Source organism: Sesamum indicum, linkage group LG3 (genome assembly GCF_000512975.1).
Source record: "Sesamum indicum cultivar Zhongzhi No. 13 linkage group LG3, S_indicum_v1.0, whole genome shotgun sequence".
NCBI classification, from domain to species: Eukaryota; Viridiplantae; Streptophyta; class Magnoliopsida; order Lamiales; family Pedaliaceae; genus Sesamum; species Sesamum indicum.
Genome location: NC_026147.1, coordinates 14,399,325 through 14,422,814, shown reverse-complemented (window position 1 = coordinate 14,422,814; position 23,490 = coordinate 14,399,325). Strand labels below are relative to the sequence as shown.

Here is a 23,490-nt window from a genome sequence, read left to right as displayed (position 1 = left end):
TGCTACCTTTCTTTACTTACAAGACCAAAAATGCATTTACCCCTAAATACAATCATCTAGTTAGGATAAACTAATTTGTTTTTTGCTTGGGCTTTTTTAGAAAACCTAATTGAGATAATATTTTGAGTATTTAATCAAATTAATCTACATTTTCGCTTTCATATATCCATGTGTTACTGTGCTCATTTTTATAATTTAAGAGCCTGGCCATCTCTTGGATTAAATTAATTATGTTGATAAACTGAAAGGGAATTCGACATAGTGGAAAAGGTAATTCGTGGTGTGAATTGAATCATACATAAACATACATAGACGTGATTCATTTGGTTTCACAGGTTTTCCATAAATCTTAATGCTAGTGTCATGAGTTTTAGATTGGAGGAATCCATTATTTCCTTGATAATAATAGGTTAGACATAGCTCGAGAGAGTATATTGAATTAACTTGGAAAAAAACTCAGTGTATGAAAATATTGTCTGCTAGATTAATTTGTGATTTTCGCATTCATGGGATCAATTAGGTGGACCAATTACCTTAGCATCTTTCTCACCTTGAATCTCCTCCAACACCTTCGTTCAGCTTATTTTTTTTAATAATAGTAGTAGTTAATCTATCACTTGATTTACGATTGTCAAAATAATCGTACATTAGTTACAGTTTTGATAATATTACATTTAAGTCCTCATGGAAACGATATTAATTTACTATAGTACTTGATAATTAGTGCACTTGCTAGTGATCTATATATATGGCTGTGAAACATTCGAAAATAATAACATTGTGGTAAAAACAAAAATCATCATCTCATAATTACATATTTCAATGTGTTTTCTTGCAGCTTATATATATACAAACACACATACTAAATGTAAGAAAATTGTCGGGAAATATATATGTAAAAGGAGTTGTATTCCCCATAGATATATATATATATATATATATATATAATAATAACAATAATAGTATATAGCTAGGTGGGGGGTCGTCATCATTGAAGATAAATGGAGGGTTTGGTATACATGTTTCTGAGTCCTGATTTGTGGGAGTAGCTTTCTCAATAAAGTCTTGTTAGGTGATTTGCAAGAACGAGGAAACAATATAGTAATTGTGACCTAAAGTATGTGACATATATAGAAGCCAACATATGCTTTCAGCTACATACATCACATTCATCAATTCAATGAACTCAACAAATCAATTAATAATAATAATAATTAACAAGATAAACAATTACAAGTATCGTCTCATTATTTCAAAATTATTAATAATTCCTTAATTTTAACGGTCATCCAACAATTAACTCAATTCATTAGTCTCTGTTAGGTTTTTCTCGCTTTTTTTGTGGTGAATTAATTGATTAAAATACCCTTGTGGACTATGAATTATAAATTTAGTTATTTTTCAAATTTTTGTGAAACTCTTTTATAGATTAGATGGACAATTTTTTTTTTTTTAAATTCTTCATTCACATTGTCCGATTCTTCTACACATTTTTAACTTTTGTTTTCCAAAAAAAAAATACAGCAAGAGTGAAATTGACAAATCCAAGTCTTCATCCAAACTTTACATAATTTATTAAGCATCAGTGGGGTATCGGCAATTTTTTAAATAACGAGAAGATATTAATAATTATATTCAATTTTAAAAAAACACGTTGTAATTTACCTATAATAATAATAATAATAATAATAAACAACTTCACTATTCAGTTATACACTTGAACTCCTGGATATTTGGACACTAAAATTGAACTGGGAAAAGTTCTTTTCTCTTCTCTTTTTAATCACAAAAAAGAAAAGAAAAAAAAAACTCTCAAAATTTTGACTTTCCATCAAAAAATTGCAACAGCCATTTCTGCAATTAATTATTTTTCTTAAATAATAAATAAACTAAAATATTCTAAAAAGTCAATATACTTATTTTTTGAGCGTTGAAATCAACAGCAGAAAATTAAATAAATATTTTCAGTGATGTCTATAGGTTGTGTATTAATTATGGTATATTTATACGTGACATTTAAATTTGGTCAGTTCTCTTGAAATTGGAAAATGACATTCCTATGCTAAGTCCTCCTATGCTAAGTCTTTGAAGTGACCTACTCTTACGTACTATATTATTATTGAGACCACATGACAACTTTGCTGCAAGAAGCTTTTCCTTCCTTTTGTTTTTTTTTTTTTTTTTTGGATTTAAATAGTAAATTGATCGATCGCACAACCACATAAAATAATGAATTTTTGTATGAAGATTATTCATATTTTAAATTTTGAATATCCCATTATTATTTTTTATGATAAATTACAACTATCTCCACTAAATTTGGTATATCTGTTTGTTATTTGAGAAATTACAAATATATACCGTATTAAATGAAAGATAATTATGTTATGTTGAATTTTTTTTGAAAAAAGTATTTGAAAAAATATAAAAGAATATAGATGGTGGATGAAGTAATTCATAGCTCATTTTAGTCCAAATTAAAGGTTATATTACAAAATTTTAAAATATATATAATTATAATTCATAATTCAAAAGGACATTTTGGTTAATTCACCATACAAATTGGATGGGGATATAACGGAGGCTAATGAAATGAGCTTGTTGTAAGACAGATGCTAAAATCATAGAATATTTGTAATTTCTCAAACAACGAGAAGGTATTTATTTTCATGCCGAATCTTAGGAAAGGGAGTTGTAATTTGTTCTATTTTTTAATAATTGCAAATTAATATTCGACATGTATTTGCATATTTTTTAGACTATGCACATCGTACATTTTTCTCTTTACTGTATTTTACTACGTGATTTATTTATCGCAACACTAAATGCCCATATATATAAATGATAAGTTACAACAAATTTTTTTGAGATTTAGCATAATTATAAATACTTTTTGTTGTTTGAAAAATTAAAAGACCCACTTATCTCGACTGTCATCTAACAACTAGTTCAATCCATTAATCTTTAACGGGTTTTTATCCATTTTTAGTATACTGATCTTATTTTAAGAAAATAATTTTTTTTTCAGACTAATTAGTGGATAACCTTTTTATAATTTTTTAGATTTTTTCACCCATCTCGTGCGATTTTATTTTATAATTTTTAAATTCAACAAAAAAAAAAGAAAAGAAAAAAAATACAGCGTTGACAATTACAAACTTCCATCCAGCAACTAAATAATTTCATCAAATATCAGAAGGTATTCATAAATTTTTCAAACAACAATGTAATATTCGTAATTATCTCAATTTTTTTTAAAAAAAAAACTCATTTTAATTTATATATCACTAAGCAATAAATTTTAGGTCCAGCAATATAAATATATATTATATTTCCATTAATAGTGACGGCAAAGGTTTGCAAAAGTGTCATAATCATTGGGGTACTAAAGTTAGTAACTGAGGGGTTGGTGCAAAAGTATTTTCAAACTATCAAATACTATCAACTAATTATTGAATATTATTAATTTATAGCTCAACCATATGCATTTACGTATGAGAAATTAAATGTTATTAATTAATTCCAAGGTAGAAAATTATTTAATTTCATTTAAAATCAAATTGGGAATCAGGACACTTAATCAATTGTGCCCTTAATTGATAGGTCCCTTATATTTATATTTTTGGTCCATCCATCAGAAATTTGTTGATTTTTCCCAAATTACGTATGTTGAGGACATGGGTTTTTATGGAAATTAATTGCTATGATTTATTTATCCAGGGATAACTGTTTCCATATGAACCATGTTCAAGGAAATAGAAAAAGAACATTTAAAAAAAAAAAAAAATAGGGCTTTTGGATACAGAAAGAAATATGATTTTTTGTTATCAACAACTATCATAGTTAAAAATTAAAAAAAAAGTGATGAAAATTAATTAAATCTGATTGTGCAATAGTTATTAGTTATTATTTCTACCAGCGATGTCAAGACATTAATTACAGTTAACGACTATGATAAATATTTTAGTTATAGATAAAACTTGGCGAGTGTGATTAACCATGGTTAAAATTTAAGTTTTTGCATGAATTTTGTTTCACAGTTGTAGATAGTATTGATTTGTCATGATTTTTAAACCGCAATGATTTATAATGTACGGAATAACTCATTTTTTCATAGTATAAGTATTTATAATTTAGGATAAATTACATTAGGTTCTCCTGAGATTTGTTAAAATTATAAAATACCCCCCGAATTGATGGTTGTCTAACAAGTAAACCCCTATAATGAGTTATCACAAGGGAGTATTCATAAGACGGCCATCAATTTTATGAGGTATTTGTAATTTTTCTAATAATAAAAGAGTATTTATAATTATGATAAATTTCAGGGGAATCTGTTGTAATTTAACTTATACATGTATTCGATAAATTATAAGGCAATAGAGGGACGACCACGAAGAAAAATGAATTAATTTTTTGAGCGCAAATATAAATTTCATAAATTAACAAAAACAAATTATTCCCTACATTGTAGATGAGTGCGGTCTCAAAATCATGATTGATGAATACTATTTACTACGATCAGATAAAATTAATACGAAAATTTATACTTTGACCACAATTAATCGTCAACCATGGTTGTAGTTGTAAAAAGGACCAAAATTAGCTCTACTATTATTAGGGTAAATTACACTGACGCTCCATGAGGTGAGGTCTAATTACATAAAAAAGAAAAATCTTATTTTTTACAAAATTACAAATACATCTAATCTTGATATTGTGGTTGTAATTACAAGTACGCCCTCTATCTAATATTGGAAGTTTACACAAACATCATTGGATACATTGCACTAACAATCCTTTAAGATGTGTACCTGTAATTTTATAAAGGGTAGGGGTGTTTGTGCGATTTGGTATAACCTCAAGGGTGTTGACGTAATTTATCCTTATTATTATTATCTATACAAATATATAAATAAAAAAAAAAAAAACTCTTCACACTCACAAATAGGGGTTAATGACACTGCTGCATCAACTTTTTATGAAGTTAAAAATATACTTGATGATAAAATAATTAATTTATTTAATTTTTTAAAATTTATATTAATTTAAATTATTATTTTTTATTTTTTTTTATTGATATAATATATTGAATATAAATATAAAAATTATATGCACATAAAAATAACGTGGCAGAACGTTATTTAAAATGCAATAAGATGGCAGTGTATGAGGAAAAGTAGAATAATCATTTGAGTCCCAAGTCCTAACCATCAGGAGCCCATCTGAGGTTACCATGTTGCTGTAGGTGGCAGGCCTCAGGCCTGTTTGGAACAAGAATTTGTTAATGGACTTTCTGTCTCCAACGAAGCAGATTCTTAGACGGAACTGGGTTTTTGGAATTTCATGAACCTAACCCACCAAACAGGACCCAAACCATTTGTTTGGAAAATGAAATTCAGGTAAAGTATCTAGAGAAGCAGTTGAATTATACACAAGCCTCAGATCTATGAATAACACTTCACAAATTTGTTGACTTAGAGAGCATTTGGCTGATTTCTATAGTTTTTTTTATAAGATATTTGTAAGTGATGTCTAAATATATTATAAATTTAATAAACACCTTTTAATTCTAATTGTAATAATATTTATTTTATTCAAATACTGATTGGAGGAATGGAAGAAAGGCTGCCTTAATGTCCGCCCGCTTTCGGTTTGATAGAAGAGGCTGTTCGGGACACCCCTAGCTAGAAAGAGAAAGAAGATCCGCCCATCCAGGGACTCGGCAGAAAAGAAGGTTGCTGCCCATGAAAGAGAAAGAAGATCCGCCCATCCAGGGACTCGGCAGAAAAGAAGGTTGCTGCCCATGCCGAAAGAACTCTCGGTGCATCGAAGAGAAAGTCGCTCGACCATAAAGTAAAACATAAATGGTGTTAAACTTTCCTTCTCAACTGACCGCTATGGGATTGCTTTCAGCTTAGTTAAGCAGTTGCTCTTGTCGCAGATGAGTTCTTTCAATTACATAATTTTTTTTTAAAATAAAATTTTTACTTTTTGTCATTCGTTTAAAATCTAAATGATTAATCACTTTTACAAAAAAATAAAATAACTTAAAAGAATAAATTAAATAATATAAAATAGGCATCGTGTCACGATTTTCTTTTATAACAGTATAAATAAATAAATAATAGTGGGGATATGGGTGTCACGTGCAGGCACGTCGGTCGTTGGATTGGATCAGCATCCAATGAAGCCCGCACGCTCTTTCATTGCGGATCCCGAATCTGTCGGCAATTATTTTCTTTCTTTTTTAATTATTTTTTTTTTTGTTTTCTCATAATTTGTACTCTCACTTGAACCATATACCACCAACATAGCTTTCCTTTTTTATTGCTTTCTATTACTTTATTACTACATCATTTAAATAAGCAAAAAAAAGAAAAACGTGAACTAATTTTATATTTTCTTTACTGATTGAAATTATGTATATTGTTTCCTTGTTTAGATATTTAATTTATTTTTTACAGTCATGTGTTGTTTTTTTATTTATTTTGAATTTTTTGATTGATTTAAAATTTTTAATACATTACATACCGAATATTGTAATATACTGATTAATTTAAAAATATTAAGTATTCTTTGTGGGAATATCGCGTCCATGTTATCCGATAGTTTTGATTTATCATATATAAGTTTGTGCTCTAATTTATGAAATAACTAATTAAATAAAAATATTTAATATTATGTTTGAATTTATAAAGTATTCAATAACAGAAAATATATATATATTAAAAATTAATTCAATATATTAATAATTTAAAAATCAACCAATATATTCAAAATAGACAAAACAATAAAAAAAAACCCACATTCATAGAATTTAAATCAATAATTTTTTATTGTGGGATCTCGATCTGACCAGTCAAGCAAGGTTATTAGTGGTGTAGCAAGCAGATAAAAGAAAAATTAAAAAGATCGTAGTAGTGGAGCAAAATGCAATTTCTCAAAAATTTGGGGGTGGAAAAGAAAATAAGTCAATGAGGGGACCCCAGTGTAAATATGTGGAAGGCACCAATACTCTGAATAAACACGTAGTTCACGCATCTGCCCTCCAAGTATTAGTTTTCATATTTAATTCTCATACGTTGATTGCTAGATTATTGATACATCATCCCATCTTAATGATGCCTCTTGATGGCGCAGAGGTCCCGCCAGTAATAAACGCCCATATAGCCACGTGTTTCACTTTAATTGGGTGCTGCGAGGAGATGTAATTGCCACTTGGCCTTCAATCGTGATGATATTTCAGGAGAAATATTCTGGTGCAGCGCAAACCACAGCGTGTTGCTGATAAGTTGCTACTGATGGGGTGACTGGACTGTGAATGATTGGGTAGCGCAAGAGCAGTGCAGTGGGTGATGATGTAGCTTAAGATAATCCGTGAACCAAATGGAAAGCGAAGTACGTTTTTCGGGGATCTCTTTGAGACACGAGTATATACTTTTATTCTTATTTATAAAAGCAACCCTCAATTTCAACCAATTTGCAGCATGACCCATTAAACCAACGGCGTCGTTTGTGGCTTCATGCTAGTGTAGTACTTACATTTGATTATCCTCTACATGATGGAATTTTAAGTTCAATGACCCTTTGAATTATTCACACTATTTCAATTTAAATTATTTGAATTTGTTTGTTGCATTCAATTTGAAGGTGATTTGGACTCTGAAAAATCAACCCATAACATAACTTTTTTTAGTAATATTCAAAACTATTCATAAAAATTGACAGTAGTTTATATTTTTGTTTTGAAACGTGGATATAGTCATAACAATATAGTATATATTGTTATTATGCAATGCTTAAAAATAAATTATGCAACTTTCCTATATATAATCAACCATGTCATAGTTCAATATATTTGATGTAACAAAGTTAATTTACAACAAAATTTGGGGTTAGATGTATCATGAAAGGCTATATACGTCCTAGAGCACGTCTTCTGATGTTTTTCTCTCTTGTCTTGTTTAAAGATAGCAAATAAAGATATATTATCTTTTTGCATATAACTCTCTTTAAATGGTTGATTATGTCTATATATTTTAAAAGCACTGTAAGGACCGGATTTGTTGTCTTTTTTCATTAAGCTTATTCGATGTTGACCATCGTTTATGATCTTTTGATTGATCACGTGCTCCAGTTTATTCTGATTATCTTTCTAAACTTATTGACAACAACTAGACACATACCCCTTATTCAAGTATTCAAAAATCTCCCCAAAATGATTTAATTCAATCATAAAATTATACTCCCATAATCTAATTATACTTTATTTCCAATAATATTACATGTTCCATAAAAACGACAATATACCATTTTAAGATATCACTATGATTTCTTTCTACAAAAATCAATTTTCAAACATTCAAAAACACTAACTAATCAAATATATATTACCAAAATATTACATATTCTTAATAACAAGATAATTTATGTCTTTTACCTATCCATATTGCAAGCTTATTGTAAACAATTGATAACCTTTATCCAACCACTTTCTCCAGACAACTAAACTTATCTAATCACATACTATATTTTAGGATACATTATAAAGAAATTTTTTAAAATTTGTCATAATTATATATATCTCTCGTTGTTTGAAAAATTATAAATAATCTTTTAAAATTAATGATCATCTAACAACTACTTCCTTTGTGACAACCCATTATAGATTAGTATTAGTTAGACGGCCATTAATTTCAAAACAAGTATTTATTATTTTTTAAATAACAAAATATATTTATAATTATAATAAATTTTAAAAAAATCGATTGTAATTTACCCCAGTAATTTATCCCAATATCTTATGACCTACTTATCCAATTCAAGAAAATAAATAGGGCCTAAAAGAGAAAGGTAAATACTTTTGTCCAAAATGAGGAATTGTCAACTTGTCTAGTTTTTATCAAACAGATGGGATGTGGATGCAAAATCCAAGAAAAAAGAAGTATCATACCCTTTGTGTAAAGAGCATAAAGATCCGGACCTCAAATAAAATAACAAGAAATGGACAGTTTCCTTCCTTATTCATCAGTCCACCGCGTAAAGGTAAAAGGCTCCTCTGTATAAAACAACTATTTTCTCGCTTCCCTGTCTCACTCTTCAGTTCCCACCTTCACTCTGCAAAGATCGGATCACATTCTGCTCTCTGTATTGGCCGAGCCCTCTGAGATTGTTCCCAGTTTGTAAGCTGCTCGGATCTCTTGATTTATCCTCTTAATTTCGCTGTTCTTTGGTGGAAAGATTTCTCTTAGTTACTGTTGATGTTTAGTAATTGTAATTTTCTTCGTTTTAAGTGATGGTTTTGTGCGTTGGGTCTTACCGTGGAGTTCGTATTGTGATGTGGGTTTTTCATCTATTTTAATTTGTATTATAGGTGAAAATGGCTCAGATTTTGCTTCATGGAACTCTTCACGCCACGATCTATGAAGTGGATAGGCTGCACGCTGGAGGCGGTGGGAATTTCTTGAGCAAGGTATGATTTTTAGTCAAGATTAGTTTGGATTACTGCCCTTTTTGTTGGATTTGACTATTTTGATTTTATGATTGACTTTGTTTGTGTGGATTGATTTTGTTCTGCTAATACTTTTGATTTTTGTTCATGTGAGTGTGGTAAGATGGCATAGTTTTTTTGTGGAATCCTGTTGCTATTTGATGAATCGTTGAGCGTGCTTAGCCTGCATAGATTTGTATTATCTTGTTGCCGAGCAAATATTTGCTTTAATCTCACCGCTTGCTTTGACTGAGGTTTGACTTGTCTTGGTAATGGTTGAGGCAGCACTGTGCTCAGTTTCGTGCAGTTTGATTAGTCCATAGCTGCTTCTGGTCATTATCCGTCACATTACTATCGTGAGAGCCATGTGGCTATGATGTTTTGTGTTGTTTTGTTGATCTGCTTCCAAATATAATGTGAAATCAAATTGAAAGTGTTTCAGGGGGAAATTTTCATGCCACACTCGTTCGGTACTGCTACCTAAGTGGGATTGTGTACTGTTGGATTTGTAAATAATAATATCACAAATTAAAATATTTATTTCACATGTGCAATCTAACCATTGCTGATCCACTTGGCAGAATCCAAGTGTGTGGTATTATGAGCCAGATATTTAGGATTGCTGTTGGACTATGCCTCTGAGACTGTTAATTTTAGCATTTATACTTGAATATAATTGACTAATGTGAACAATCTGCTTCCTTGCTGCACAATGAGAATGGATTTGATTTTCTGGATTGTTGAAAGCTGTGATTTCAGATAGCTCCATCAAGAACTGTTATTTTGTTTGGATATATTCTATTCCCGGAAGTATGACCAAACATATTCTAGTAAAATCTTTCTAGACTCTGGCGGAGAAGTCGGTCGACATAACAAATGATGATAAAAAGGAGATATTATCTAGGGAAACCTCATCGTTGGCTAATCATTATATTGTTCACTGATATGTTTGAGTGGTGGCTTTACTCTTTGTTGCTGCATTTAATTGTCAAAATTGGTCTTTATTGATTTTTCTTATTGATGGAATTTTCTTGCAGTTTATGGAGAATGTTGAGGAGAAGATTGGTTTTGGCAAAGGGACTCCCAAAATTTATGCAACTATTGATTTAGAAAAAGCTAGAGTTGGGAGAACTAGAATAATAGAGAAAGAACCTAACAACCCCAGGTGGTACGAGTCTTTTCACATTTACTGTGCGCATATGGCTTCAAATGTAATATTCACTGTCAAAGACGATAACCCTATTGGTGCCACTTTAATTGGAAGAGCTTATGTACCGGTCCATGAACTCTTGGACGGGGAAGAAGTAGATAGGTGGGTGGAGATATTGGATGAAGACAAGAATCCTATACATGAAGGATCCAAGATCCATGTGAGGTTGCAGTTTTTTGATGTCCCCCGAGATCGCAACTGGGCTCGTGGAATTAAAAGTGCTAAGTATCCTGGGGTTCCATATACATTTTATCCCCAGAGAACAGGATGTCGGGTTTCGCTGTACCAGGATGCTCATGTGCCAGACAATTTTATTCCAAAGATTCCCCTATCTGGAGGAATTCACTATGAGCCCCATAGGTGTTGGGAAGATGTTTTTGATGCAATCACGAATGCAAAGCACTTTATTTACATCACTGGTTGGTCTGTTTACACTGAGATCACTTTGATAAGGGACTCGAGGAGATCAAAGCCAGGAGGTGATATCACCCTCGGTGAGCTCCTTAAGAATAAAGCAAGTGAAGGTGTTAGGGTTCTTATGCTTGTTTGGGATGATAGAACCTCTGTGGGTTTACTAAAGAAAGATGGTTTGATGGCTACCCATGATGAAGAGACAGAACACTTCTTCCAAGGTACCGATGTGCACTGTGTCTTGTGTCCTCGGAATCCAGATGATGGGGGCAGCTTCGTTCAGGACTTGCAAATTTCTACCATGTTTACTCATCATCAGAAGATTGTGGTGGTCGACAGTGATTTGCCTAGTGGAGAATCAGAGAAGAGGAGAGTCGTGAGTTTTGTGGGAGGTATCGATCTTTGTGATGGAAGATATGATACTCCATTCCATTCACTTTTCAGAACATTGGATACTGCTCATCATGACGATTTTCATCAGCCTAATTTCACTGGAGCTGCAATCACGAAAGGTGGACCAAGGGAGCCTTGGCACGACATCCATTCCCGGTTGGAGGGGCCAATTGCATGGGATGTTCTGTTTAATTTTGAGCAGAGATGGAGGAAGCAAGGCGGGAAGGACATCTTACTCAACTTGCGGGAGCTTGACGATGTCATTATCCCCCCATCTCCTGTGACGTACCCTGATGACCAAGAGACATGGAATGTCCAATTATTCAGATCAATTGATGGTGGGGCAGCCTTTGGATTCCCTGAAACACCTGAAGAGGCTGCCCGAGCGGGTCTTGTAAGTGGGAAGGACAATATAATAGATCGAAGCATTCAAGATGCATATATCAATGCTATACGCCGGGCCAAGAATTTCATTTATATAGAAAATCAGTATTTTCTGGGATCCAGTTTTGGGTGGGAATCTGACGATATTAAAGTTGAGGACATTGGAGCACTACATCTAATTCCTAAAGAACTTTCCATGAAGATTGTCAGCAAGATTGAGGCTGGAGAAAGATTCACCGTCTATGTTGTTGTCCCTATGTGGCCTGAAGGGATTCCAGAGAGTGCATCTGTTCAAGCTATACTAGATTGGCAGAGGAGAACAATGGAGATGATGTACAAAGATGTCGTCCAGGCCCTTCGCGCTAAGGGCATCGAGGAGGACCCTAGAAATTACTTAACATTCTTCTGCCTTGGCAACCGAGAGGTGAAGAAGAGTGGAGAGTATGAGCCTTCCGAGCAACCTGAACCTGACTCAGACTATCAAAAAGCTCAGGAGGCTCGGCGATTCATGATCTACGTCCATGCAAAGATGATGATAGGTAATTATCAGCATTTTAGCGCTGTATCTTTTCTAATTCTGTCTTCCCAAATTAAAGTTTTCCTATTTCTTGTCTTGCAGTTGACGACGAATACATAATAGTCGGATCAGCCAACATCAACCAAAGATCAATGGATGGTGCACGCGATTCTGAGATTGCGATGGGCGCCTACCAGCCATATCATCTGGCCACCAGGCAGCCGGCAAGGGGTCAGATCCACGGTTTCAGGATGGCATTGTGGTATGAACACCTCGGCATGCTTGACAACACGTTCATCCGCCCTGAGAGCGAGGAATGTGTGGCGAAGGTCAACGAGATAGCCGACAGGTACTGGGATCTCTATGCGAGCGAAGAGTTGGAACGGGACCTGCCAGGTCACTTGCTCCGCTACCCTGTCGGTATTGCCAGTGAAGGAGAGATCACGGAACTGCCAGGAACCGAGTTCTTTCCCGACACAAAAGCGCGTATTCTCGGTTCCAAATCTGACTACCTCCCGCCTATCCTTACCACCTAAGCTGAACCTCTCACCTCAACAAGTAAGAAATAAGCTCGCGTTTTTGCAGCGAATAAGATGCTACTTTTGTGTTATATTCTGGTTAATGATATCATGTCATAAATCTGTAGGAGGTGCAGAGATAATAGACGAGGGTTGATGTTGCTGGTGTTGGATTTAGATTTCAGGACTGACATGTGTTGTTCAAAGTCTACTGCTAGCCCGGTGTTTGCTCTTTCATGACTTTGGCTTTCCATTGTTGTGTATCAGTTTTTTCGTAGTTTGTCAATTGAGTTGCTGTTGATGGTCTGTAAACTGGATTACACAAAGAGCATTGCCTAAAACTTATTTATTTCTTACAATCTACTATCTAACATACAGTATGCAATATTTTCTTGTTATATTAGACTAAGTGGGATATTCTAATCTGATCAAGTTTGACTAAATTCAAACTAATAATATATTAATTGTATTACAATTCTTATCTGATTAATATATGATTTAAGAATAACAATTAATCACATGGTAAGTATCATAAAATTTGCTGTCATCGATTATTGAAACTAAATTTCATTTATATTAAAATTTTCTGGATTGAGCTTACCCAATCCGCTTTTCATTTTTGCTACATTCGGATGGAATGAGTTAGATTTGAATACAGAGTTAAGAATTACTCAATATTAAAGGAATTTAAGATTTATTACCAAAAAAGAAAAAAAAGTCAACACAAGAGTTACACGATTTCGCATAACAAGTCAAATAATGTAAAGTAATTTATTGGCTAAATTGTTTTTTCTATTTCCATAAATAAGGGTTTTTTTCTTTTTTTTTTCGGTCTCATGATTATTGATTTGTTTATTTATTTATTTTTACCAAAACTGTTAAAAAGTTTCAAAATTTATCCCAAAAGTCCTTTTTTCATTAAGCTCTAACGCCCGTGGCAAAAATTTGTTAACTCTCAACTATTCCATTGACCGAGAAAAGAAAAGGCAACACCTTCTTTGTAGGACCAAAAAAGCAATTTAGACGATAGAAATTGCAATCATTTATTTACTTTTTGGAACAAAGAAATTCATTTTCACATGATTGTGTATGCATGTGAAAAATTAAAATTAAATAATAATAAACTAGTATAATAGGTGAAAGTTTTAATTTAATAATAAAGATGTGCGTGTGAATGGTTAATAATTAGAAAATAAAAAATAAATAATCAACGCATTGCTATTTTTTATTTTATAATTATGAGTCGTACATTATTGTTTGTTTATCTGTACTATAAAATATAAATACAAATAACAATTCATATTATAAATTAAAAATTGTGTTACAACAAACAAAAATAATTTGTTACTCTGTTTAATAATGATTGGATAAAATAGGGATTGTTGAATCGATAAAATAATTCGTGCCTTGCGTGCATTTATTTATTAATTAATGATTAATCTATCTAAAGTATTAATTCAAATAAAATTAGGTTGAGCAGTAGATAGCTTTATGTTAGTGCGTTTTATATGTATGGATTAAATAATTCTTGTATAATAATAATAATATATTTATGGTGTGATTGATATATAATTCAAAAAAATTAATCAATCGCATGAAAAATATATTATACTTATTTTATAATTAATTTGATTCGAAGAGAACTGATCTGTATATACTAAAGGATTTATGTTGTCTTGTGCCGAATTATCCCTTCTCCACCCAAAAAAATAAAAAAGAAAGAAAAGAAAAAAACTTGAAATGGGTGTTCCGGGTTAGATTCTAATGGTCCCTCAGACCAGTTGTTGGTTAACCAATGGATGGACGTAAGATATTTGAATAGTTGAAGAAGTACGTGTCTTGTTGTGATCATCCGAACCCCCATACTTAGTCATTATTATGAGTTTGTCAGGACTTTTGGTCTATCTTGGCAGATTAGGACAACCCACTTTAGATCAGTTTACGTTTGTTTTAATGATGATATCATTATGTAATGTACATTTTCTCATCATTTGCATAATCACAAGTGGTAGGTTGTTGCTCAATGGATGCAGAGGGTTTTTGTCCAAGACCTTACTTACTATAACCAATCCAAGACTTAATTTGGTAATGGATTCTGTTGTGTCCAAAACTCGGATTAATTAAGGTATTTTAGATTGAATTTAGGAATTCGCTAACTACCAAAAGTACATTACATTTGTGAAGTCTATGGATCGTCGGAACCACACTTGCGGAAAAGCCCCAATTATAATACTTAAATCACCCGATACATCATAAGCGTAAGACAAATACAGATTGTAAAGATGTTAGGGTTACTAGCTTTACTTAAGCTTGCTCTATGGAGGACAATTATTATTTATATATTTTTTTAAAATGTACGATTTTCACGTAATCCACAAACGATAGATAGGCATATTAGGATTTAGGATAAATTGAGACCGAATTGTATAGATTTCGAATTAATAAATAGATCAAAAATTTGTATAAATATCATAATAATACTATCGGAAGGTCTTCATACGAACTTCATGAGATATTACACTCAAATCACACAATTAAGATGGGGGGAACATTCATATGGAAACATTATCCAGCAATTAACCGCGTGTGTGTGTGTGAACGGCTTTAGGAGGAAGTCCAAAGGAACACCACAACCATATGGGACAAGAAGGAATCAGTTCTGTCCCATGCACATCATCACATGTTCATGTCATGTGTGCTTAAATATGTATGAAAACTAGACAAAAACAATTGAAACTAGTCCGACATCCATACCAATGTTTGGTTCCCTGTTATTGAAATGGGTGGTTGGGCTTTCCAGTTATTCGTATAATCATCCCAAACAGACACAGATATTTTTATATTTTCTTGGTGTAATAATCAATCTCGATAGCAATACATACCTCAATTTAATTAATATTAATAAAATTAACAATGATAAATAAATTACAATAACACACATAAAATGAGCAGACAAACACTCACATAAAATGAGCTAAATACTTATACGTTCGATTAAACACAAATTATAATTTCGAATTTATTCATCCTCGGCCTTAACTAGTCTAACTGAGACATAATTGATTATTTAATTTCATAAACTCAGATAATCTTGAAATTTACTTGTGTTTTTTGTTTCTTTGGTGAGGCTTCAATAATTGTTTATGTGAACCCGTGGAACTGAAAGCGGCCTAACTCATTGACGTATGCAAGTAGGACTGGAACTAAGTTCTTTGACCAACAAAGAAAATTGGGGCAGAATTAGTACTGACTGACTTGACACATGTAAACTGGACGATGATGATTTCTGTTTCCCTCCATAAAAATGTCTTGACCATGACAGCTACCTAGTTACCATATTTCCCAGTTAACTTTTTAAAAGAACCCAAGATTCATTACACACGCACATTGTGTACGCTGAAGTAATTACTAAAGTGAAAGCACACACATGAAGTCCATGGGCACTGCCACACTTTTTTTCTTTTTCTTTTTTGTATTTTTTTCTACTTCAAAGATTCATTTTGCTAAAGCTGTTGTATGAATTGGTAAGAACATGACATTTACTGCTAGAAAATTGTGTAAGGTATTGTATTGAGGGTTGTGTTGATGGATAGTTTATAATTGAACTAAAGTGAGAAGCTCCGATATCACACCATTCAGTTTCACTTAACTGTACTAACACATGTCGACTTAATCGATAAGAACAAGTATTCGATAACACAATCTATGACTGAATTTGTACAGATGATCACAATTAAAACAGTCATATTTTTTATTACGCGAAAATTGACATCACTACAAGAACTGCAATGATACTTTTGTGGGGTGGGTGAACTTTTATTACACTTTTAAGGTCACGACTAACATCGCATTATAATATAATTTAAGTTGATTTTTAAATTTAAAAAATTAATGCACATGGATCACATACTAACTTAATAATAAAATAGGAGATCAAAATATAATAAAAGATCCACACTGTCGTGGTGGGAACCACTTGAAAGACTTGATTGTTGACCTTTCTTCTCCACCACCAGAAAATCTTTTCCTCGGCTTTCCCCTGCCGTGCGGTGCACTATCACAATTCACAAACCCCCAAACTTCCAATTATTTCATTTTCTACCCCCACAAAATCCCTTTTCACACTTCTTCTTCCTCCAAATATTCAACTCAAACAAGTACTACTCTATAAATAAATCCCCCCCTCCCCCTCCCCCCAGATACCTCCAGATTCTCGGCGACGCCTGTTCTTAATTATATATACATATTTTTGTCCACCCACCAACTCCCAAACCACCCCACCAGATTTCACATATATAAAAATTGTGTGAATAGTAATTTACCATCTTATACTTTATTTTAAAAAGTATTAGGAAGATAAATTATTTTATTTTAAAAGAATAAAAAATAAATTGATATATTTTAAAAAATATAAAAAAATAAATTATTATTTATTTATTTTTATAGAGAATAATTTACTTATAATATAATAGAGTTTGGAATTTTTCCTATAAAAATACTTCAAATACATCGTGTGTGCAACTTGTTTCGATCTGTGGACCTGTTTTCTCACCATTTTCATCAGAATTTCCTTCAGCATGTCTTCCATGTTGACTTCTCAAGGTCTAGTCTTGGCCACAGCCATGGCTGTTTCCGCCGGAACTCTACTCCTCTTTGATCTTTTCCGGGACAAGTCTTTCCCTCCGCCCACCTCCCCGATTCCAGGGAATCAAGTTTCAAATCCTCACGATGATCAAAAGCAGGCCCTCAAATCTTGCTTATCCTCAGGTACCCCCCCACCCCACTTTCTTGTTTTCTTGAATTTTGGGTAAGTTCTTGAACTGATGTTATGCAAACAGGCAGCAAGAAAAGGGAGAAGGAAGAGAAGAATCAGAAGAAGAAGAGGGTTAAGTTTGCAGATGATGTGAAGGACACAAAGGGGAATGGGGAATTGTACAGAAGAGGCCGACACAGACAGCGTGCTGAAATCCAGAGCAATTGTTGCGGGAATGAAGTTCTCGGGTGGCGGAAAATGCCGGCGAATCGTGCGGCGTTGTACAGTGGGATTCTCAGGGATCGTGTGCAGAGGATGGGGTGTTCATACTGATTGGATGAGTTTGATTCTGATCATTGTTTTGAAATGTGTTTGTACTCTTGTTTTTCATCTTTGTAAAATTTTGTAAAGGAGAAAGGGTTGTTGGATTGCGTTGTAAATACAACAAGTTTTAGCCGTAGAATCTTCAATTTGTGGCTTTTGGGTGTCTGAATCTGAGACTCTGGAGAAACTTCTGGCCTCAATTTTGTGCAGAATGGAAGTTCAGGTCCGCCGATGACACTAAGAACATATTGCAGAAAAGCCCCTCAATTTTCAAGAAATTGGAAAATTGTCCCATGCATTAATTAAAGTGGGTTCTCCCACAATCATCTTTGATATATTTGTCGTATAGTTAATCATTTTTTTTAAGTTGTATACCAAACATACAATAAGTATATTACATTTGTCATATAATCAATTCAGGTTCAATCACACTCGATTCGACTAAATTCCCCTACCATACGTTTCCTTTTCGGCTTGCATGAAAGTACTTTGAGTCCGCGGATGAGAAAAGGAACATATTGCACAAAAGCCCCTCAATTTTCAAGAAATTAGAAAATTGCCCCATGCATTAATTAAAGTGGGCTCTCCCACAATCATCTTTGATATATTTGTCGTATAGTTAATTATTTTTTTTGAGTTGTATACCAAACATACGATAAGCATATTACATTTGTCATATAATCAATTCAGGCTCAACCACACTCAATTCGACTGAATTCCCCCACCATACGTTTCCTTTTCGGCTTGCATGAAGGTAATTCAAGTCCGCGGATGAGAAAAGGAACATATTGCACAAAAGCCCCTCAAGTTTCAAGAAATCAGAATTGCCCCATGCATGAATTAGAATGGTTGCTTACTCCCCTCCTCCCTAGGTTACTTTGCCCACTTGTTGCAAGTTATTTATTGCTTGCTTTGTCCACAATAGATGCAACCCCTCAAACGACAGCAAAGTTCTTACCTACATCACATGCTTGTGTACTAAATTGCAAGAATTGTGGTACATAACTACGACATTCAATTTGGACTAATATGATAATTAATTTCAGTACCATGTAAGAACTAAGTTGTAGGAATGAATTTTTGCATCTACAATAAAATTTAGTTGGACTAGTGGGACATGATAATTTCACACAATATAGTGAACTCGTGTTCACTTGGGAAAAATTTTAATTCAAATCGAATTTGGTCAATTTAATACATTTGTTGTGTGACTTGTATATTGTTTGATAAAAATGATTAATTATATAACAAGTGTAATATACTTGTTGTTCGATTGATTTAATTCGATCAGATTTGATTTGGATAAGAATTTTTAGTTTGCTGACATCATAGCATAATATAATAATTTCAGTGGTCTGTAAGAATTAAATTATCGGAAGAAATTTATATGAGCAATAAAAATCACTTGGGTTGGTGTGATATTATAATTTTACATTATAGGTTGACGTTCATGTCATGTTGACATATCTTTCACAATATGATAGTATTGTGTAGGAACAGTTAAATGCACTTGAATTTGCCTGATACAACAATTTCACATTATAAAGTAAAATTCATGTTATGCTGCCATATCATAGCATAATATGATAATTTCAGTATTAAAAAATAAAGTATATAGAAAATTGATGTGGCGTGTGATTCGATCGGGACCCTGTTGCATGAGATATTGTTCGCTCTAATTTTGTGTGGACCTCACGATTTTGTTCTGAAAAGGCTCCTCATCATAGAGAGGAGATTTTGGAGATTATAAAACACTCAAGTTCCTCGTTTGCAACTCAATGAGGGACGCTTACCTATATCATCATCCCCCAATACAAGGGGCTTGGGAGGGATACACGTCCTCATTCCCACAAACAGGACCAAATGATGCGGCTTGCTATTCAACTTGTGCATCATCGAGTACAAGGTATTGCCTGTTTTAACTTTATAGAAATCTCAAGATTTTATCTTAAAAATGTATCTTACTAAAAAAGAAATATTTTGAAAATTATAAATTACTTAAATTTGTGATGTGCAATTTGAAACGATTGCCTCCATAAAAAAGTATTGTCTATTTGCTCAATTGTTAAACTCATCATTAGGTGCTCTATAGTTTTCTAGAAATTGTTGGAACTGGATTTTGACAAAAGCCTCTCTAACACCTACGCAAATTTCTGCCCCACAAAGGTTGTCATGGCCAATGAAAATGGGCTCTCTTGTGTAATAATGGGAAAATAAAGTCTCTCCATGTTTCTGGTCTGTCTGACCGACATATTCAAGAAATCTTTTTTATTTCCTAGTTATGTCCAATCACCCCACTTGAGGGCCACTAATATGCTCTATACTTTAATCCATTTCTTGGTATTAAATTAAATCGATATTCCCTAAAATTATATTTATGAAATGTGAGCAAGACTATTTAGAAAAGTGCTTCTACTTCTGATTTAAAACATATATATATAAATATTTAATATGCCAACTTCTATTTCTAAAATTATTACAAAAAGTATACTTAAATCTAAAAAATAATCTTTTTATACCGGAATATTAGTAATAGTCTAGTCGTCTGAACCTTCTTTATGATGACGAGAAAAGTCCTCTGCATTGAATATGGGTAATTAAAGGGTGGAGGAAGATTTAGAGGAAGAAGGATTTGATAATAGACCGAATTGTAATAAAGGCAGGTCGAATGACATAAAAAGGCAGGGGCAATTCTACTCCTGTAAGGATTAAAAATACCTCGAGAGTATTTTTTGTTGTTTTAAATAAATTCAACCTTCATTGTAATAATTTTAATTCAACTTTACATTTAATTTATTTTTGAAATTGTTAATCCAAAGTTAATGTTAGAGTTTTTTCAAATAATTATAATAATTTAACACTAATAAAAATTATAATTTCATGTATTTAATGATTTAGGATTTTTATGTTTTATTTTCTCAATTATCTTATATTTATTCCTATATCATACAAAAATATAATTAAAACAACTATTATTAATTAAAAAAATATTTTTTTTGGTAATCATGCAAGTTATTTATTGTGTATGAATATGGGCAATTATACTATCTAATGAAAGAATTATTCAATTAAATATTCAATTTTTCTATTAGTATTTAATATTTTAATAATATAATGAATTCATATTTATAAAAAAATTTAATATATGATATACTAATTGAAATAAAATTTATTATTTTTGAAAAAAATAATTATTATTAACAAAAAATAAGTGCAAATATTAAGCAAAAATAGTTTTTTTTTTTTTAACGCCTGGTGACGAAACAATCTTTAATCAATTCAGTTTGTTTTGGAAGAGTTCATTCTCGAAATACTATCCTATTTAATTTTCTTCTATTTTTTACTTCTATTTTTTTTTTTTTATGAAAAGCACTTCTCTAAAAATATAAGTTCTCACAAACACTTTCTTAATTATATAGACAATTCTTAAGCTTTATCAAATTATAAGTATAGCCCATAAGAGGTTATACTTGTAAAATTTTGGCCATAAAATTTTAATGGTATACATATATTTTATAAAATACAAAAGGTATTTATATAATTAAACTTTTAAGGAGTGGAGTCATAATTTACCCTAATTTTTTTCTTTATATATTTTCCACGGTTTAAATTCTCTACGTCTATCATTGGTATTTGAACTTAATGTAAGGATTATTGACGATTGGGGAATTAAATAGTTTGACGGGGTAATTATACATAAATATTATATAATTTAAAAAATTATATTTAATACTTTGAACTAATGTCCCTCAAAGAATTGAAGTGTTTAACAATCAAAATTATAACTTTATTATCTTGATTAATATAAAAGAAAAATTATTTTTCACTCACAAATGATATTTTATAACACCACTACGTTAATTTCTTGGGTTGTATTGATCGTACTTTTAAATTGGTTTTATTTTTTCAAAAAATGTGATGTGTTGTCTGTTTATATATTTTATTTTTATTTTTAATATATTTTAAGATATAAAAAATTAATTATTATATATATGCAGGAATGATGGGTACAATAGGTAGTCTAGAAAAATTAAAATTATAAAAAAAATAAAAATTCATAAATTCGTAATGTAATTTAAGGAATAATATTAAAATGAAAAAAAAATAAATTTTAATTATATTTTACATTAAATATTCAAAGAAAAAGGATTCATTTTTTTTTTCTTTTTGTGTCTTATTTATTTTTAGTTAATATATTTTTGCAGAAGATCTTAGCTCCCTCTTGCTCCTTATTATTTCACGCACCCACACACTTCTCTCTGCAATCGGTTTCAGAGAGGAAAGTGAAGGGGGAGAAAGTTGCAGAATGCCTTTCTCCCTCAGGTAAAATTCAACATTCATACCCTAATTTACGAATGCACTTATTTCATTGTTGCTGAAATACAATAGTAATGTCGAGTTTTGTTGAAATTTTAGGGTTTTGTGATAGAATCTATCCCTGTGATCGATGTTTATGGTGGGCGCCCTTTTGCGGTTTGGATCGGTTTGCTGCTTGGATTTTTATATTGTTGTCCGCATGGGGTATGTCCATCTACTTTCATCAGCAAGAAGGGATTTTTATTTCTTGGGCATGCATAATATTTCTGCTTTTCTTTGTAATTCGATCGGAATGTTAATGGTGATCTGTTGGATTTCTTTGCTGTTTGGTTTCGATAAGTAATTACTACTACTTTCTGTTGTTTTTGTATTTTTGTTCTTTAAAGATTGTTGGTCTGGTAGTTTCTTCTCTCATTTTTAATTAAGTTGAGTGAAAAATTGGAGCTTTAGCATATATGAGCGTCCTGATGCTTCGGTAGATGGATCTTTTCTTTCTTCCCAGAGCTTTATAACCTTCTTTCAAGCAATTCCAGACACATTTCAGTTTCAGCATACCTTGGGGGCTTATTTATTTCAATATTATAAATATATATATGTATATATGTATATATAATTATGGTACTTTTGTTTTTCTGAAAAAATGCCTTGGAGTCTTTAATTACAATATGTAAAAAAAAGTATCATTATTTAATAATTTATATCAATAAACAAATTCACTGGAGGGATGGATTTAAAAATTAAAATAATTAAAACTTTAGAAAAATATATTTTTCAAAAGATTTTTATAAAGCAAAATTATAGAATTTTTTGGAGTACATTTTACAAAAAAAAAATAGTTTTTCATTTAAGATTTTTTTTAATAAAAATTGATTTAATATAATCATTAAAAATTTTATGAATGAAGAAAATATAAAGTAAATAAATTATTAAGAAGTAAGAAAATAATCAAAATGAACTGAAAAAAAAATAAATCAAAGGCAAGTTGTCAATGACTTTAGATTTTAAAAAAATAAAGAAGAATTGCGAGTCGTCTGCATTAGTCTTGCAAAAATTTTGAAATACTGTATTCATATAACTTTTCTTTCTTTTACAATTTTAAAATAAATAAGCCATACTTTGGGTATGTGATCGAATGTGTTGTTTTCTTGTGCCAGTCCAATGTTCTGTCTT

At 31.6% G+C, this 23,490-nt stretch overlaps 3 protein-coding genes across 5 annotated transcripts in view; all 3 read left to right on the top strand.

The window, feature by feature from the left end:
• Nucleotides 9,024-13,285, top strand: LOC105158388 (phospholipase D alpha 1). Of its 2 annotated transcripts, XM_011075135.2 has the most exons (5): nt 9,024-9,185; nt 9,377-9,475; nt 10,531-12,430; nt 12,511-12,966; nt 13,055-13,285. In XM_011075135.2, exons 2-4 carry the CDS (start codon nt 9,383-9,385, stop codon nt 12,942-12,944), a joined length of 2,427 nt encoding a protein of 808 aa, XP_011073437.1. In that variant the 5' UTR covers nt 9,024-9,185; nt 9,377-9,382; the 3' UTR covers nt 12,945-12,966; nt 13,055-13,285. The 2 variants fall into 2 exon arrangements, with proteins under 2 accessions (XP_011073437.1, XP_011073436.1); XM_011075134.2 differs by having other exon boundaries at nt 12,511-13,285.
• LOC105158387 lies at nt 17,381-18,338 on the top strand. The gene is made up of 2 exons (XM_011075133.2): nt 17,381-17,693; nt 17,765-18,338. The coding sequence occupies exons 1-2, from the start codon at nt 17,504-17,506 to the stop codon at nt 18,010-18,012; spliced, it is 438 nt and encodes a 145-aa protein (XP_011073435.1). The 5' UTR covers nt 17,381-17,503; the 3' UTR covers nt 18,013-18,338.
• Nucleotides 22,196-23,490, top strand: part of LOC105158385 — a 5,704-nt gene continuing 4,409 nt past the window's right edge. For both annotated transcript variants that reach the window (XM_011075132.2, XM_011075131.2), the window contains exons 1-2: nt 22,196-22,326; nt 22,420-22,524. The gene's annotated coding sequence lies outside the window, so the exon portion shown is untranslated. The remainder of the gene's footprint in view (nt 22,327-22,419; nt 22,525-23,490) is intronic.

What these genes read in the sequence shown, in the direction of transcription:
- LOC105158388 (XM_011075135.2), top strand. Translation starts at nt 9,383, where the DNA reads ATGGCTCAGATTTTGCTTCATGGAACTCTTCACGCCACGATCTATGAA. An exon ending in GTGGGAATTTCTTGAGCAAG is followed by an intron (nt 9,476 to 10,530) that starts GTATGATTTTTA and finishes ATTTTCTTGCAG; the next exon opens with TTTATGGAGAATGTTGAGGA. An exon ending in CCATGCAAAGATGATGATAG is followed by an intron (nt 12,431 to 12,510) that starts GTAATTATCAGC and finishes CTTGTCTTGCAG; the next exon opens with TTGACGACGAATACATAATA.
- LOC105158387 (XM_011075133.2), top strand. Translation starts at nt 17,504, where the DNA reads ATGTCTTCCATGTTGACTTCTCAAGGTCTAGTCTTGGCCACAGCCATG. An exon ending in CAAATCTTGCTTATCCTCAG is followed by an intron (nt 17,694 to 17,764) that starts GTACCCCCCCAC and finishes TTATGCAAACAG; the next exon opens with GCAGCAAGAAAAGGGAGAAG.